A 16,922-nucleotide genomic window follows, 5' to 3' on the forward strand; every position below is an offset into this window, starting at 1 on the left:
TACGCATTAAAAATATTTAAATTTTGACTTGAAACTAAATTAGATGGGTGCGAACAGAAATTACAACTTGGTTCCTGTTAGATAATTATACTGGGCAAGCAAATGTGGCCACTTAGCTACCAACTCCAACCTTTCTGCATCTTTTTCCTGCTTTTGATGCAAAGCTAGTTACCTAAAGTCATGTTATCTCTTTGAACCAAATCGCCCTTATATACACCCATTGGCCTCTTTGAAAGCTCTCATCATAACAGCGTTTTCTCTTCCTATTTCAGCTGTTTCCAGTTCAACTATTCGAAAGTAAAAAAATGGACGGAAAAACAAAAAACATTATGGTTTGTTCTATAATAGTTATTACTCTTCTAGCCCTTGGCTTTGCTTCAAATATAATTGGAGGATACCTGTACCCTCAGTTTTACGATCATTCATGTCCCAGAGCTCAAGAGATAGTGAGAAACGTTGTTGCCAAAGCTGTTGCAAAGGAACCTCGTATGGCTGCTTCATTGCTTAGGCTACACTTCCACGATTGCTTTGTTAAGGTAACTTATTCAACCTCACCAAACCAATAGCGTAGTGTCGAATACGAGACTAGTGTGTCTAATATGGATATATTCAATTCATTGTTTTCAGGGCTGTGATGCATCGATTTTGTTAGACAGCGGCGGGAGCATTATCAGCGAAAAGAAGTCGAATCCAAACAGGAACTCAGCCAGAGGATTCGAAGTGATGGATGAAATCAAAGCTGTAATAGAGAAAGAGTGCCCTCATACTGTGTCATGTGCTGACATCTTGGCTCTAGCTGCTAGAGACTCAACTGTTCTCGTATGTTGTTTTTTATCAGAGTTTTGTCTTGTCATTGAAATTGACCCCATGGTAACATGCTTTTTTGGAATTGCAGACAGGTGGCCCTAGCTGGGAAGTGCCACTTGGAAGAAGGGACTCCAGAGGTGCAAGCTTGAGTTGCTCTAACAACAACGTCCCTTATCCAAACAACACATTCCAAACAATTCTCACTAAGTTTAAGCTACAAGGTCTAGACATTGTTGATCTTGTTGCACTTTCTGGTAGGCTATATAGTTCTTTCACATTCTGTAAATGACCAAGAAGGCAAAACTCTGAAAATATTTATCATGCAGGGAGCCACACAATAGGATTTGCCCGATGCACCAGGTTCAGGGAGAGACTTTACAACCAGTCAGGCAATGGAAAACCAGACAACACACTTGACCAATCCTATGCTTCTCAACTGCGCAGGAACTGTCCAAGATCAGGCGGCGACCAGAACCAATTTTTCTTAGATTTTGTTAGCCCCATAAAGTTCGACAACAGCTACTTCAAGAACTTAATGGCTAACAAGGGACTGTTGAACTCTGACCAAGTTTTGTTCACAAAGAATGGTGAATCAAGGGAGTTAGTGAAGACATATGCTTATAACCAGGAACTCTTCTTTCAGCAATTCGCTAAGTCCATGATTAAGATGGGGAATATTTCACCGTTGACAGGGTACAGGGGTGAGATCAGACAGGATTGCAGGAAAATTAATGCTTAAAATCATGAAGTGATAATTATATGAATAAAGTTTGTACCCCTGTTTGTTATGTTATTTTGATTTCCTTGTTTTGAATTAATTAATAAAAGAATTTCATATGTGTGTGCTAACGATTGTCCCTTTCTTTGTTCCCTGTTGCTGTTTGGGGGAGTCCCAAAAGGATGGCTTAATTAGTGAGGAGTTGTCAAATCACTCGGTGTAAGATCTATGAACTTATTATATATTATATACAAACTACTGGTTTGGTCACTGAACAGAGGCAGACTGGTAGCTTAGGAGGCCTTGGTCACTCAAAATTTTAGGAGAATTTGATTTCTCGTTTTAGAAAGTTTTAATTAGTCTTTTAAAGTTATTAAAAATTTTCATTTCTCTTTTTAAGCTTTTAAAAAATTTTACTTAGACTCTTTTTAATATTTTGAAAACTCACATTATATCTTTAAATTTTAAAAAAAAATCAATTAAAAATTTTAAAAATTCTTATTAATTTTACAAAAAAATTTAATTAAATCCCAATTTTTATTTAAAATTTTCTCATTCAACTCTTAAAATTTTGAAAAGTTTTACTAAACTCCCCCAAAACTTAAAAACTTAATCTCGGGATTCATCACGGTCATTAAAAGAGGTATTATACAAACTCTTGATTAAATTTTTTAATACAAAAAAATGATCTATACCTAAAAATATAGTATATATTAAAATTAAAAAAAAAATTAAATAATTGCACGTGTCAAAGAAGCATTGACTCAAACTTAAAGTTGAGACTTGAAAATTTTTTAACAAGACTCGGCAATTCTTTTTGGAATAAATAAGCCAATGGCAATTTCATTTAATCAATGGGATAAAACATCGTTAAGAACAATATCATCGGTCCTACTAAACTTAAACCTAACATCATCGGTTGTACGTAAGCCTACGCAGATCAAGTTTTGTATGTTTGAGATTTTCAAATTTGGGGATCCGATTTGATTTAATAGATTTTTTTAATTTTTTTAATTAGATGGATTAGATCGAGGTCAAGTTAAAAAAAAAAGCCCACCTTGAGATAATTACCAAACAACTCATTTATATATGATATTAGTTTAAAATAGATTTGTTCATGGATTGGGTCATCGGGTCTAGTCTGAGGGTCTGATTTGGTAAATATATATGTCTGAAAAATGAGTTTGGCAAGAAAATAAGGCCCCGTTTGTAAAACAAGTCAAGCCTCGGGTAAGGCTTTTTTGACCCGAGCTAGAATTTGCAAAAAGAAAAGTCTAATTTTTTTTGTTATTTTTTTATTGTTTTCTCATTATTTTGCTACTATCTCATTATTACGATGCTACTGTTTTGTTGTTAATATTTGAATATTGTATAACTCTTGTTTTATTATTAATTTTATTTTTATTTTAGAGATATTTACTTATTAAATTTAAGTTACACCTATGTTAGTGTTATTTAAGTATACATTTTTTTTCAAGTTGTTGGGAAATATTTATTTTAATATTTTTAACATTTTTTATGTATTATAATTTAAAATATATATATACGGGAGGGCTGGACCGGGATCGAATTTTAATATTTTTATATGAGTCGGGCTAAGCTTAGCAAACGGGCATAAGATTCCGATTGAGTCTAACCCGACCCAATCAATGAACACCTGTAGTTTAAAATATATGATAGTAAAAAATATATTAATGTTTACTCTAACGTAATTATACCCCGAAAACAATTAATAGCATCATTGAAAATAATAATAAATCAAAATTGGTGTTCCATTTTGATAAAATAAAAAAAATATCAGCATATCAAGTTGGGTCAAAAGGTAAATCTTTAATTTTTGGAGTTAAGTTGAAGATAAATAAATTAATATTTACTATTAAGTTAGGCCGAAGTGGAGTTAAGTGTTGCCATCTTTATTTTGATTTTTTAAAGATTTATTTGTTAATTAATTAATTGAGTTAATTATTTAAGGGTTAAATGAAGCATATAATTAAAGTAAAATCGTATCAAACTTCAATTAATTACAAATCAGATAAAGATACGAATGACGAATAAAAAAAATCGTCGCAAAAAGTTTATAAAAGACAGGCGCCGTGCGTAATAGTCACTCTACTTTTCGCTGCTTTCAGTTCTTGGCTGTTGACTCGATCTCCTTCGGTGCTCTCTCTCGCTCGCGGCTCTCTTCTCTACGGGTAAAATTCTAGGGTTTTCACTTCTTCTGTTTATAATTCTTGTTTCTACAAATAAGCATTAATCCAAGGTCTTTGCTTTGATTTGTTAGTTTCGGTCTTCCTTGATTTTTCAATTTAGGGTTTTCTTTTTAATTGGATCTAGGTTTTCTTTTTTAAACAAAAAATTGAATGTACTTATTGTTATGGTCGATGATCTTTTAATGATATGGGAGCCTTGATATTGAAAACAGGCTTTACATTGCACACCAAATGAATTTTGAGCTCAACTGGGAACAGCCGCCTTCTGTTTTTTGTTCTGATCTGGGGTTTACGAACCGTGGGAGATTGAGGTATTTTTCACAAAAGATTTTCTTTTGGCATTGGACTTGGCCCGTTTTTTACGCGTCAGGTTTTTTGTTTTGATTATACGATTTGATTCTGCTGCTTTACTTGAAGAAGCGGAATCACAAATTTTGTTGTTCATTTTCTCGTGAGCCATTTGTTTGTTATTGGATACCGAGACTCCAAGTTTTGGATTTTTCTGATGGGGAAAAACACATTGCCCCCGGGGTTTCGATTTCACCCCACCGATGTAGAACTTGTTATGTATTATTTGAAAAGGAAAGTATTAGGCCAGAAGCTTTTGTTGAATGTGATTGCTAAAGTTGATGTTTATAAGTTTGCTCCCTGGGACTTGCCTGATATGTCCTGTATGAAGACCGGGGATCTTAAATGGTACTTCTATTGTCCTATCGAGAAGAAATATGCTAGAGGGGATAGGGTGAATCGAGCTACTATATTCGGCTACTGGAAAGCCACAGGAAAGGATCGGCCTGTAAAGTACAATGGCGAAGTTGTTGGAATGATCAAAACCTTGGTATTTCACAAAGGTAAAGCTCCACGTGGTGACCGAACAGACTGGGTTATGCACGAGTATAGGCTTGAAGAAAAAATATTGGCTGACAGAGGGCCTGTTCAAGATATGTATATGCTTTATGTTGTTTTCAAGAAGGATGGTGTGGGCCCAAGAAATGGTTCCCAATACGGGGCCCCATTCAAGGAAGAGGAGTGGAGTGACGACGAGCAGGCAGATGTGCCTGGTGCTGGTTCCCTTTGCGGCCTGTCTACAGTAGCTGTTGGTGGTGATAATAGCTCCTGTGTCCCCGAGAGTGTATGTGTTGGGCCTTCTGTCGAGTCAAGTGGGTGGTGTACACAACCATCGATGGGTCATACTAATGGCGATGTTAATGTCACCACTGCCATTGATACTAATGCTTATGCTGCCCCTACATGCGCGGATGCCCCTGAAGTTCCAGTGGTCGCTGTTGCTGAGGATGTTCCTACATTGTTGGAGGCGCCTCAACCTGCTCTGGTTCCTCAAGATCAAGAATCGAATGATAACATGTTATCTATGTTGGAGTGCTTCTTTGAAGAGGGTGCATTTGGTACACATGAAGGTCAGAGGAGGGGCAATGCAACTGATTCTTCCTTCAAGGATACTCCTGTTTCTGATGAGGATGATATTTCAATCTTGTTGGCCTCTTTTACTGATGTCGACAATTCAAATAACTGGTCTTATCCTTTTTAATAAAGTAATTGTTTCAACTATTGGAACTGGAAGCAATGTTTTTAGATTACTTGTTTTATTCTTAGGAATAAATGCTGTTGTTTGGTTTACCAGTGTCATTGACTTGTTTCTATTTGATTATCATGTTGTGCTCTCTATACATTTTCTTTAATGGAATGTCTGGCATATTATTTGTGAATTTAAATGTTCCAGTATTATGAATTTTCTGACTGTTGCTCTAGGAATCATAAGGTTGCAGGTACAAACTACAATCCATTGAAGAAAAAGTATAAAAGCACATATGAAAGGAAAGGTATCTCAAAGGAATGAATGCTGCTGCTGCTGCTGTTGGGTTTACTACTGTTATTATCAGCAAGTGTTTGGTTTGAGATAGAAGAGCAGCAGCATTCATATCAGTTTAAATACTTTTTCTTCAATGGAGTGTCAGTTTTAACCTGCAGTGTGTGGTGATTTAAATTGATATAAATTATTTTGTAGTAATATTTCCCAATTCCCATGGCTGTTTGGATAGGAATCATAAGTAGGCAGTCTTGGGAACATATATTTTCTTTACCCCTAGGTGTGTTCAATAGTTTTCTATTACTACTGCGAAAGGAAAGGCACAAAAGAGAAAAACAGGGTCCTCATGTTATTAGTTTCGCCTAACAATGATGAAAAACATAAACCAGAGTCATGTGATTTTATGTTGTTTCATTCCATAATCTGCTGTAAATACGTTAGTTTTACTTGAAACTGATAGCAAGTTAACTTCAAATACAAAATTTTCGTTTCTGTCAAATTTAGGCTTAACTGAACAAAATGAAGCCTAATTAATTAGTATGATTAAAGGATTTACACAACTTGATCCCAATTTTGTTAAAATTATGATCAACACACTATATTTGGATTTTTGTGCAAACTCCTTTACTTTGATGACTATTTAAAATTTTTACTTTCAACTCAATTAATTAATTTTAATTGTCTTATCCAGAATATGCAATTACGTAATTCATACAATTTTTTTCCTGATTTTTCTATTAGTTTTAAGTTTTTACTTGCAAATAGTTGAAAGTTATAACGAGTTATTGGAAAAATTGATTAGACATATAATTAACTTATAATCGAGTTTTAACTCTTCATTTATTAAATATAAAATTACTAAGTGATAGAGTCAAATCATTAAAAATATCATTATTGAACTCTCCTTTATATATCATTACAAAAGCTGTTTATATTTTTAAATTTCAATCCAATAAAATTATCATATGTGTTACTCTTATAAGCATTTCGTGATCGCTTAATGTTAAACTCGTTCAACTAATGTTTTCACTTTTATCTCCTGGGTACCATTGTACTTATTATATGATGAAAATGATCTTTATTTATACCGATAATGATTAAGTCATTTGTTCTAGACAAATGATTCATGATTATGTTAAATTTTAAAAAATCATAAAGTTATTTTATTACCTCTATTTTATTTTAATAAGATATTTACATTTTAATTTATTATGTATATTTTATTACCTATCAATTGTATATTTATACTTACTATTATTTAAACCTCTAATTGAATTAGTGTCACTAGTCAATTGAGCACCAATTTGGTTTGAAAAATTATGAAAATGTCCTTTCCTATTAAAATAAGTACATTATTCGATGGTACTTTAATCTCTTAATTTTTTAGGGTTAAATCACTTTTGAGAGCCTGAACTTGATAACTTTTCCTATATTAGGGCTTGAACTTTTTTTTTGTCCAAGTTAGCCTTTGAAAACCTTAAAGTTCAAACTTAAACCCCTGTTGAGTTGGTGTCATGAGTCAACCGTGCACTAATTCGGTTTGAGAAATGATAAAAGACGTTTTATATTTAAAATAAGTTATATTATTCAATGGTACTTTAATCTTTTTATAGTGAGGTTTAAAACCCATGCCATTTACATTTAAAAAACCCTTAACCATTGAACTGAATGTAACACCCCTAACCCTTATTCGTCGCCGGAACAGGGTTGCAGAGCATTACCGAGCTTTTCAGATCAATTACGAACATTTCATATGATTTAATACACATATCAGAAACCAATCATAATTCACTCACATTGTCCCTTACACGAGCCCTCGAGGCCCAAAATATACATTAGAAACAAGTAGGGACTAAACTGAGAACTTAGGGAATTTTTTGTGAAATTTCAAAATTTTCCTTAGTTGTAGAAGACACACATCCGTGTGGGGATTCGATGTGAGGCACATGGCCGTATCCCAGCCCGTGTCCATACCCGTGTAACTCTCTGACTTGGGTCACACGACCAAGCCACACGCCCATGTGCTAGGCCGTGTGAACAATTTAATTTGCAATAATTAGGTGCAGGGGTCACATGGCCAAAATACACGCCTGTGTGTTAGGCTGTGTATCACACACGGCTGAGACACACACCCGTGTCTCTGTCCGTGTGGGCGATTCGGAGCATTTTGTTTCTTAATTTTCAAGATGCAGAGGACACACAGCCAAACCACACGCCCATGTGCATGGTCGTGTGTCACACACGGCTGAAACACACGCCCGTGTCTCTGTCCATGTGGACAAAATAAGGTCATTCCGAAGCCTTATTTCTCACCCAAATTGCCTTCCACCTATATAAACACTTAACCATGTTCACCAACTAATTCAAACCATTCAAATTAAGCCAAATTAATGTATTAAGTATGACGTAATGTCACATATAACTAAGTATTCAAACTTACTAAATTAACCCATTTCACATATATGCATATTGGACTAAATGTGCTAACTCAATCTAACCATCAATATATCTATATGCTTTTCAACACTTAACCATTTTAAACACAAACCAAGCATGATGAAGCTACACACATACATATATATATGTATACTTCGAAATATAACTATTACAAGCCATTCCAATCGCTAGTTCCAACCAAGTATTTATATGCCATCATTTGGCCAATTTAGCCTATACATGCCATTATAACCAAAAATTAACTTGCTTTACATATCGAGAAGTCCTAGGGATAGTGTGATGTGACTCCGACCAAGTTCCAACCTTCACGAGCTTCTGAGTGCTATAAAATAAAGGAAATAATTCAGAGTAAGCTTTTAAGCTTTGTAAATTCGTATAACATGTAATTTAACTTACCGTTATTTCACAATTGTAAGCATACAAATAAACATGCATCCAAAGCAATTTGGCCAATTGCCTAAACACATATACTCATTAAGCATGTTAGTCATGTATTTCATGTGCATTTCAAGTAACAGAGATGAGCTCATCATATAAACCTTTTCATGTATTTTCAGGTAGATACAATTATTGATTCGTTCAGACCTTATCTTAACTTATATCGGAACCTTGCCCATTGAACCTTATGAAATATCGATGAACATCAGGTAGTACACAATGAAGTGTACGAATATGTAATCCTTCAATTCATATTCGGGAGTGCTCATAAGAACACTTAAACGAGAAACACTCTCTCGATCCATATAACGGGAAGCTCATAAGAGTCATATTCAGGAAGCTCATGCGAGCCAATATCGGATAGCTCCGAAGAGCCAATAACGGGAAGCTCCGGATAGCTTAATATTAGGAAGTTCAAGCGAGCCATATCGGGAAGCTCATAAAGAGCCAATTAACAGAAAGCTCACGAAGGGCCATAATCGGGAAGCTCATAAGAGCTACGGTGTGTCCACAACACATGTAGGATCACAACCAATCGGGATGTTCCGAAAAGCTATTAACGGGAAGCTCGCAAGAACCATATGACGGGAAGCTCGAGAGGGCTAATAACGGGACGCTCTTTCGAGTTGTGGTGTATCCGCAACATATGCAGGACTACAACCAATAAGGGAAACTTATATCCATCGATTTTCATTTGTTCAAACGAGACTTAACATTTATCAGGCATTATCGGATATTCAATAAATTTCATATACATGGCAATTATACAATTCACATATACAACATTTAATTCAAACATATAAATGTACAAAATTTAGTTACACGAACTTACCTTAACAACGTTCGCGTTTGTAGGCTACTAATCCGATACTATTTATTTTCCTCGATCCAATTCCAAACTTGGTCTATTCGGATCTATACGAGTAAATTTAACTAAATTTAATACAATTCATATTCAATTCCATTCAATTCACATATTAGGAAAAATTACCATTTTCCCCTATACTTTTGATTAATTACAATTTCGTCCCTAGGCTCGGAAAATGAAATTCATGAAATTTAATCTTCATTCCAAGCCTATTAATTTTCATACATATTAATATAAACCCATGAATTCCATAAAATTTAGAAGTTTCCATGAATTCAACATCTTTTCAATTTAATCCCTAAATCATGATGTCATTAAAATTCTTTAATAAAACACTTTTAAATACCCATCAACACCTCAAATTCATCATCTAATAACTAAAATCATATGCTCATCAATGGTAACTTCCAAGATTTTCAATAAATCAAAAACCAAAGTAAAGGTTAAGTGGACCTAATTGTAAAAATCACAAAAGTATAAAAATTTCAAGAAACGGGTAAGGATTTGATTTACATGGAGAAAGAATTGAAAAACCAGCTTAAACCCTCTTCAATTTCTATTTCTAGAACTGAAAATGATGATAAAATGTCTAGAATTCTTTAATTTCTTATTTATTTCATTAGATTTGAAATTTTGCCCTTAGTTCACACAATTTTTTTATCATATTTTTAAGGCTTATGCAACCTCAGCCATTTTCTTTTGGCATATTTATGCCTTAAGTCCCTCCTTATTTATTGGTTAAGCTATTTAATCACTATTTCTTTTAATTAACAAGTTTTGCACCTTTTCCAATTAGTCTTTTTTAACAAATTAGACGTGTAATCGATAAAATTTCTTAACGAAATTTTTATACGACATTCCTATCACACCATAGACTATAAAATAATATTAAAATAAATTTTCTTCCGACCTCAGATTTGTGGTCTCGAAACCATTGTTTCGATTTTACTAAAAACGAGTTGTTACACTGAAACTTTATTTTTAATATAATATATCAATTTTATTTTTATTATACATACTTTGTCACCTCAATAAATTATATATATTGATAATATTGTTGATTCCTTATTACCTCAATAGATTATATATGTTGATAATATTGTTGATTCAGTTGGTATCACAAGTTAACTTGATAGTTACCATGATAAACAATTATAGTGCATTATGATGTATTTACATATTTTAAATTTTGTTTTACTCACAGTTTAATCTATTTTTTTCATTTTAAAATCATACATATTTCACGTGTTATTACTAACTAATTTCAATTCACATGTTTCATTATTCATTGCATATTATTCTTAAATGCACATTTATGTTTTAAATACGTAGTTTCTGTATGCATAAACTTTTAATCATATGTAAAAAAGGAAGCAAAATAAAAAAAATTGACTAGAATATGAATCTGAACAATTACAATGTAAAAATAAAATAAATCAAACTAATATTGGCTAAATGGTATTAAAATAGCACATGACCACATGACGGGACAAAAAAATCTACATATATAATTATGTAAAATAAATCCCAAACACTTACAACTAAAATTCAAACACCTCATATAGTGTTGTAATTAAAATTACAAATTATGCAATAAATAATGTGTTTTGGACAACTCCTACTTCTTCTTAGACTTTCTCTTGTTTTCCTCAATATTTTTTGAATTAATTGTATTTTATTATTTGATTTTAGTTTAATTTTTTAAAATCTAAATTATTAAAAAACTTGAGAAATAACCAAATCAAAATAGTGTTATCTCACTCTTACTTCAAAAAAGAAGAGCTTATTGGCAGAGAATTTGTGATGGTTATGTTTTGCCCAAAAAGTAGTCACATGCATATTTCAGACTTTAATGTGGGAAATTAGTCTGACAAAAAGTGTGACGTACAATCAATGCTCACCTTTTACTATTAATTTCGCTACTATAAAATATATTAAGCATTGTGGGTAACGTCGAAGTCCTTTTGGATAGGGATAACTATGGAGTTAGGCAATGTTTGAACTTTGTTATTAAATGCTGAAAGCATTGCTTTCATAACCATATCACTTCACCTCCATTCTTTTATTAACTATACACTAGAGTTAGTGTATATTTATAATCTAGTTGAGAATTTTATGTAACAATTTTTTTTATTAAAATTTTACATAGAATTTAATTTATGTTTTTATGTAACAATTATTTATTATGGATCGAGTCACCCCCAGGTCTAAAGTCCTGTTTAAAATGTGGAAGGGTTTAGATAAAAATACATGCTCGAAAAATAGGTTTGGACAAAAAATAATGCTCATTTACTGCCATTTTGATGTTGTTTTGTTGTTATTATTTGAATATAGTATAACTATTATTTTATTATTAGTTCCCTACTACTTTAGAGACATTTCTTGCTAAGTTGCAATTATCTAAGTATTATTTGAGTATAAAGACTTTTTTTAATGTATTTTTAATTTGTTGGGAAACATTTATTTTAATATTTTGTGTATTTGATGAATTGTATTTTTAAAATTCTTTTATATAAAAATTTAATACAGGCAGGTCGAACTCGAGTTTAGCATTTTTTATCTGGCTCAGGTTTGGGCAAATTTTTAGGCCCAGAGCCTAAAATTTTGTATTGGCCTAGCCCAAACCCGACCTAACCCATGATTAGATCTAATTATAATGATAAAATTAATTGTTTATCATGCATAGTATTTGGAGTTCAAATCTCATTATGATTAAATTGTTTATTCATTTATTATATATAAAGACAAAAACACCCTATAAAAATATAACTTAAGTTGTACAAAATATGATCTTTTAGTAATTTCATAACCGAGTTGGTACCCAATTAGTTCACGATACCAACTCAGTAGAACACTTAAAATAAGTATAAAGTATATATATAATATACCCCCTCACACACATATATGTTAATATATATTTAGTATTATACTCTAAAACTATATAAGATACAAATAAAATATTTTAAAATAAATTATACAATCAATCACTCAACTATTAGCATGTTTTTGTTTCGAGCACAGAACTATGAAAATTTTCATTATTGTTATTAACATTATTATTTGTTTATGTTTTGGTCACCCTTCGTTAAATAATTAGCGAAAATGATGACATGGTTTTTTAATTAATATAATTACATATTTAGTCTTCAACACTTACACACTGTAACAATTTAATTATAATTCTAAATAATTCGATAAAATTAACCTTCCATATTTACAAATTTCATCGATTTGTAACATGGGAAGACAACGACTACATACTTATCTTTGAATTTAGACATATTTTGAGACTATAAATAATACTTTATAAACCAAACAAGGAGAAGAAAGAGAATATAATAAAGCGATAGAAGAGTAAATTCGATATTTGAGGGTTTTCCTTGTGGGCGATGAGAATCAAGGGAAAAGAAGAACAAACGATTGCGAATGAAGTACGAAAGCTGGTTGTGGCGCAAACTAGGTGACGGCAGAGGGCAATAGAAAAGGCGCCCATAGCAATAATGGCACTGAAAAAGGATAACAACGGCAACAATGAGAACAAGAATAAGAAATGATGAGCATAGGGGGTCAATGAGAAGTTAGCTGTCACGGTGGCTAGTGAAGCAACAAATAGGGAGGAGGAGAATAGAAAATTGTAAATATGAAGGATTAAATTGGTTGAATTATTTAAAATTAAGATTAAATTAATAAAATATATTAAGTGCTAAAGAATTAAATGTGTAATTATACAAATTAAAAAAATCAAGCCATTAGTTTCATTAATTCTTAACAGAGGGTGACCAAAATAAAAACAAATGATAACATATTAGTGATGAAAATAAAAATTTTTATAGTTTAATGACTAAAATACAAATATGTTAATAATACGATTTGCCGATATTTTTAAATGTGAATTTGGTAATGTTACTTAATACACAAGCTAAAATTTGCCGAATTTGGGGTACCCTGCCCTAATTTGGAGATAGGGGTTGGGGGTTGGGTTATGGAGATAGGAAGGCAACACATTAATGTCCACAACTAATCAAATGTCAACACTTTGTTAAAGGGTTCAACCACTTTTCCTCCCCCAAAATGTGGACAAACTTTCACTTTCCCCGCCCCAAAAAAATATGGCCTTTCAAATGTTGTAATAGTCCCACAAGATTTCATGGCTCTCAAAGCTTCCGTATGCCTTCTGAGAATCAATAATATATAAATGAAAATAAATACATCATTCCACCGCTTTTTTATATCATTAATCGACAAATTTTCACTTTCGATGATTAAAAAATATCTTCTTAATTAAAGATTATTCCCAGCTTGAGGAGGTCAGCTTACTGTCGGCAATAAAAAATCCAGGCGGCTCAGCCTGGGCAAGATATGAATTGCCAACGGTTCCAACTCCGCCGGCCTTTGGACTGCCCAGAATTTGGGTGGCGCCGCCACCACATCGATGACTAGAATCTCCCCATCGCCACAAATAACGCATAATCTTCCTCCAGCGGCGGCCATTTGGCATGCCCCTTTAAGACTCTCTACCTCCATTATCACCTCCCAATTATCGCTGTCTTGGTTATACCTCGTGAGTAATCCCTTACCTTCGTCAACGGCATATAGAACTTCCTCATCCATGGCGGCAACGGGTCCTCTCCAACCACCCACCATCCCCTCCGGCATCTGTTCCCATATGTCATTAGCGGCGTCGTAAAGAATCCCTTGTTTAGCCACGTTCACCATACAAAGCTTCCGTCGCCAACCAACGGCGTCGATGGCGTCTGTGCTGAATCTCCCATCTTTCAGTTGTCTCATCTTCTTCCATCTGAAATCATCCATTTCATCCTCCTCCCCCAAGTCCCACTTCTCCAAAGATCTCGCCACGTCGGTGGAGAAGTTAGACCCAATCCCACTGGCAACGTAAACGGTTGGACCCGATGCCCCCGCTGCACACCAGCGGCGCGGAGTCTCCATTGGAGGACCCAAACTCCATGAACGAGATAGGGGCGAGAATATGAGGGGGCGAGAAAGGGCTGGATTGAAATTGGGGGCAGTTGCTGCTAAAAGAACAAGATTACCCGATACAGAAATGGATTGAACAGGGAGGTTCCGGCATAAGAAAGAGGGGTGATGAACAAGGAGACGAAGAGGATTAGGGGGCGGAGGAACCGTTTCCCACCTAGACGACATCGGATCGAAGCTCAACAACTGGATTTCATTATCTGACGATGAAAAGAATAGAGCGTAGAGAGAGGGGAAAGGAGGGAAAAAGGGACAGTAGATTAAGCGACGCCATGAACGGCAAACGGAGTAAAGCAAAGAAGGGTGAACACGAGAGAGGCAGAGCTCTGCCACGTGGTCCGGCAGGCCTGGTATTAGAGGCTGTTCTTGGAGGTGGCGGTGGTCGTAGTGGGCTATCAGCTTTTGACGTTTGCTGGGGTTGAGGGATTTGCCCATGTATGAATGGTAGAGCTTGAAAGCAAGGGGAAGCAATTGGGTGCAGATTTGGGAACTTAAAATGGGAGGGTTTTATTAGTATTCTTCATTACATTATAATTATCCTATTGGCAAAGTCTCTTTTTATTTTAATATTCTAATCCAAGAAACATTAAGATAAGAGTCATCAAACGGGATGTTGCCAATTTGTCGTTTTATATTCATTATTGTCCACCTCTATTAAATTTTAAAAGTTGGGTTTTGGCCATTTGGGATTTTTCCTTTTTAAGTTTGAAAGGTGACATAATTTTAAATTTTTATTAATTACATCATTAAAACATTATATATTTTTACAGATATCATTATCATTATCAATATAAGAATATATGAATTCAAATAAGTTAAAACGTATCTTTTTCCTATTTATGAGTGAAGAGGAACTATGAAAATATTAATACTATTTATAAAATTAAAAAAAAATTCAGCACAAACTTTTGTTATGGACCATCTATTTAATTCTTAGCTTTTAAACTTTCTTGACTTGTAAACTTTACAACATCAACTACAGAGGTAGGTTTTTTTCTTTAACTTTAGGTTCACTCTTGGGGTATCACGTGGGAATATAAAGACAAATATAAAGCATTTACCCAACTGATAATTAAACTATATATATCCACTTATCCTATTTCAATTTTTAATTTTAATATTGTTATCATTGAAAATTTAATGTATAATTTTAATTAATGTCAACTCTTATCATGTCTTTTATTTCTTTTCCTTTCTCTTTTATTTATAGTTCAACTTTCATGAAATAATCTTTTAACCATAGATGATGGTGAGGATGAAGCTTGACAAATCAATTAAGGTGAAATTGTTTAGACATTTACGTATAAAAATTGTTTAATTGGTTATTTTTTGACAGTTAATATTACAATTTACTAATTGAGTGTTTGATACCATACCGATGGTGTGACAATAATAATTTTAAGAAAAACGCTTCATTTTTCAATATTACCATAAGATCAATGTGGAGAGGATTGTTGACGGTAGATCATGAACCTTTAGCAACCACTTATTATTGATACATAGGTTAGAAATGGGGCAAGATGCAATGCTAATCTCTCTTTATTTTGCCTATTTTTGGTTGCAAATACATGAACCACTAAGCGGCCCCATGTTTGAGGCTGTGGGAACGCAATTCGACAACTTCGTAGGTGCTTCTGTAGGATATGATGCAAAATCAGTGTCTAATGACTTTAAACGTTATATGAGGGTCATAGTATGGTTGGATGTGAGAAATTCGTTAAAGCAGGAAAAGAATATTGTTGTCACAAAATAATCATGTTTATGCTTGCTTTAAGTATGAACCTCTTACACTATTTTGGCTTTTTATGTGAACATCTTATCTACTTGGAAAACACTTGTCCGATTCGTGCACTTCCTACAATTAATGGGAAAAAGGAATTGCCGATGAATTAGGGAATTAAATTATTAAACCGAATTAGGTTGTTGATCAGCGTTCAACTTCCACGACTAGCCATTGGCTCAGGGAAGGAAGTGAGTTTGCGATTTCACAATTGAAGGGGATAAGGATGGAAGGTGAGGATGTTCAAAGGATACTGTTGAATTTGCATTTTGTTAACCAAATTAGGGCTATTCTTTGCGTTAATTTGGAAGGAAATTCAAATAAAGAAGGTTGGCAACATAGGCTGAAGTAGTGGGTTGATGGACTCAGGAGAGGGCAAAGAAAATGAGGAGTGGTCGATTGAGATTGTAGACAGTAAGAAGAGGCCTGTAACAGTTTTTTCTCTACTTCTAAAGTTTTTGCATGTTAGTAAGATGAAATTGGTTTGATGGAAGTGCGAGTTTTTGCATGGTACTGAGCTTAGTGTTAGTGATACTTGTGGTGGGTGATCAATGATCTAGAGACAAAATTGTGTTGTTGATTTGTGAAGCTTTTCAGCTAGCCACATCCACGTTGATGTTCTAGATGGAAATAGATGGCGACTAGCAGAATTTTATGGTAATTTTGAAAAAAGAAGAGGACATAATCGAAATGAACAAAACTGAAAATGTGGTTTAGGTGTGAGATTGGTTAAAGTATCCACAAATTGTATTTGCGTATCGAAAAAAGAAAAAGAGAAAATATAGAGAGCATCTATTAGACCCAGATCACTAAATAATTCA

The 16,922-nt window shown here is 33.7% G+C and overlaps 3 protein-coding genes across 3 annotated transcripts; 2 read left to right on the plus strand and 1 right to left on the minus strand.

Annotated features, from left to right (window-relative positions):
* Positions 1 to 106: 106 nt before the first annotated feature.
* Positions 107 to 1,642, plus strand: LOC107911223 (peroxidase 72). Its single transcript, XM_016839099.2, has 4 exons — positions 107 to 536; positions 628 to 819; positions 896 to 1,061; positions 1,134 to 1,642. Exons 1-4 carry the CDS (start codon positions 306 to 308, stop codon positions 1,544 to 1,546), a joined length of 1,002 nt encoding a protein of 333 aa, XP_016694588.1. The 5' UTR covers positions 107 to 305; the 3' UTR covers positions 1,547 to 1,642.
* Positions 1,643 to 3,603: 1,961 nt separating this feature from the next.
* LOC107911680 (NAC domain-containing protein 82-like) lies at positions 3,604 to 5,460 on the plus strand. Its single transcript, NM_001327052.2, has 2 exons — positions 3,604 to 3,717; positions 3,948 to 5,460. Exon 2 carries the CDS (start codon positions 4,241 to 4,243, stop codon positions 5,282 to 5,284), a length of 1,044 nt encoding a protein of 347 aa, NP_001313981.2. The 5' UTR covers positions 3,604 to 3,717; positions 3,948 to 4,240; the 3' UTR covers positions 5,285 to 5,460.
* Positions 5,461 to 13,494: 8,034 nt separating this feature from the next.
* LOC107911679 (F-box/kelch-repeat protein SKIP25) lies at positions 13,495 to 15,000 on the minus strand. Its single transcript, XM_016839553.2, has one exon. The coding sequence runs from the start codon at positions 14,754 to 14,756 to the stop codon at positions 13,635 to 13,637; it is 1,122 nt and encodes a 373-aa protein (XP_016695042.1). The 5' UTR covers positions 14,757 to 15,000; the 3' UTR covers positions 13,495 to 13,634.
* Between the last annotated feature and the right edge of the window lie 1,922 nt (positions 15,001 to 16,922).

This window comes from Gossypium hirsutum, chromosome D11, assembly GCF_007990345.1.
Source record: "Gossypium hirsutum isolate 1008001.06 chromosome D11, Gossypium_hirsutum_v2.1, whole genome shotgun sequence".
Taxonomy (NCBI): Eukaryota; Viridiplantae; Streptophyta; class Magnoliopsida; order Malvales; family Malvaceae; genus Gossypium; species Gossypium hirsutum.

What these genes read in the sequence shown, in the direction of transcription:
- LOC107911223 (XM_016839099.2), top strand. Translation starts at nt 306, where the DNA reads ATGGACGGAAAAACAAAAAACATTATGGTTTGTTCTATAATAGTTATT. An exon ending in TCCACGATTGCTTTGTTAAG is followed by an intron (nt 537 to 627) that starts GTAACTTATTCA and finishes CATTGTTTTCAG; the next exon opens with GGCTGTGATGCATCGATTTT. An exon ending in CTAGAGACTCAACTGTTCTC is followed by an intron (nt 820 to 895) that starts GTATGTTGTTTT and finishes TTGGAATTGCAG; the next exon opens with ACAGGTGGCCCTAGCTGGGA.
- LOC107911680 (NM_001327052.2), top strand. Translation starts at nt 4,241, where the DNA reads ATGGGGAAAAACACATTGCCCCCGGGGTTTCGATTTCACCCCACCGAT.
- LOC107911679 (XM_016839553.2), bottom strand. Translation starts at nt 14,756, where the DNA reads ATGGGCAAATCCCTCAACCCCAGCAAACGTCAAAAGCTGATAGCCCAC.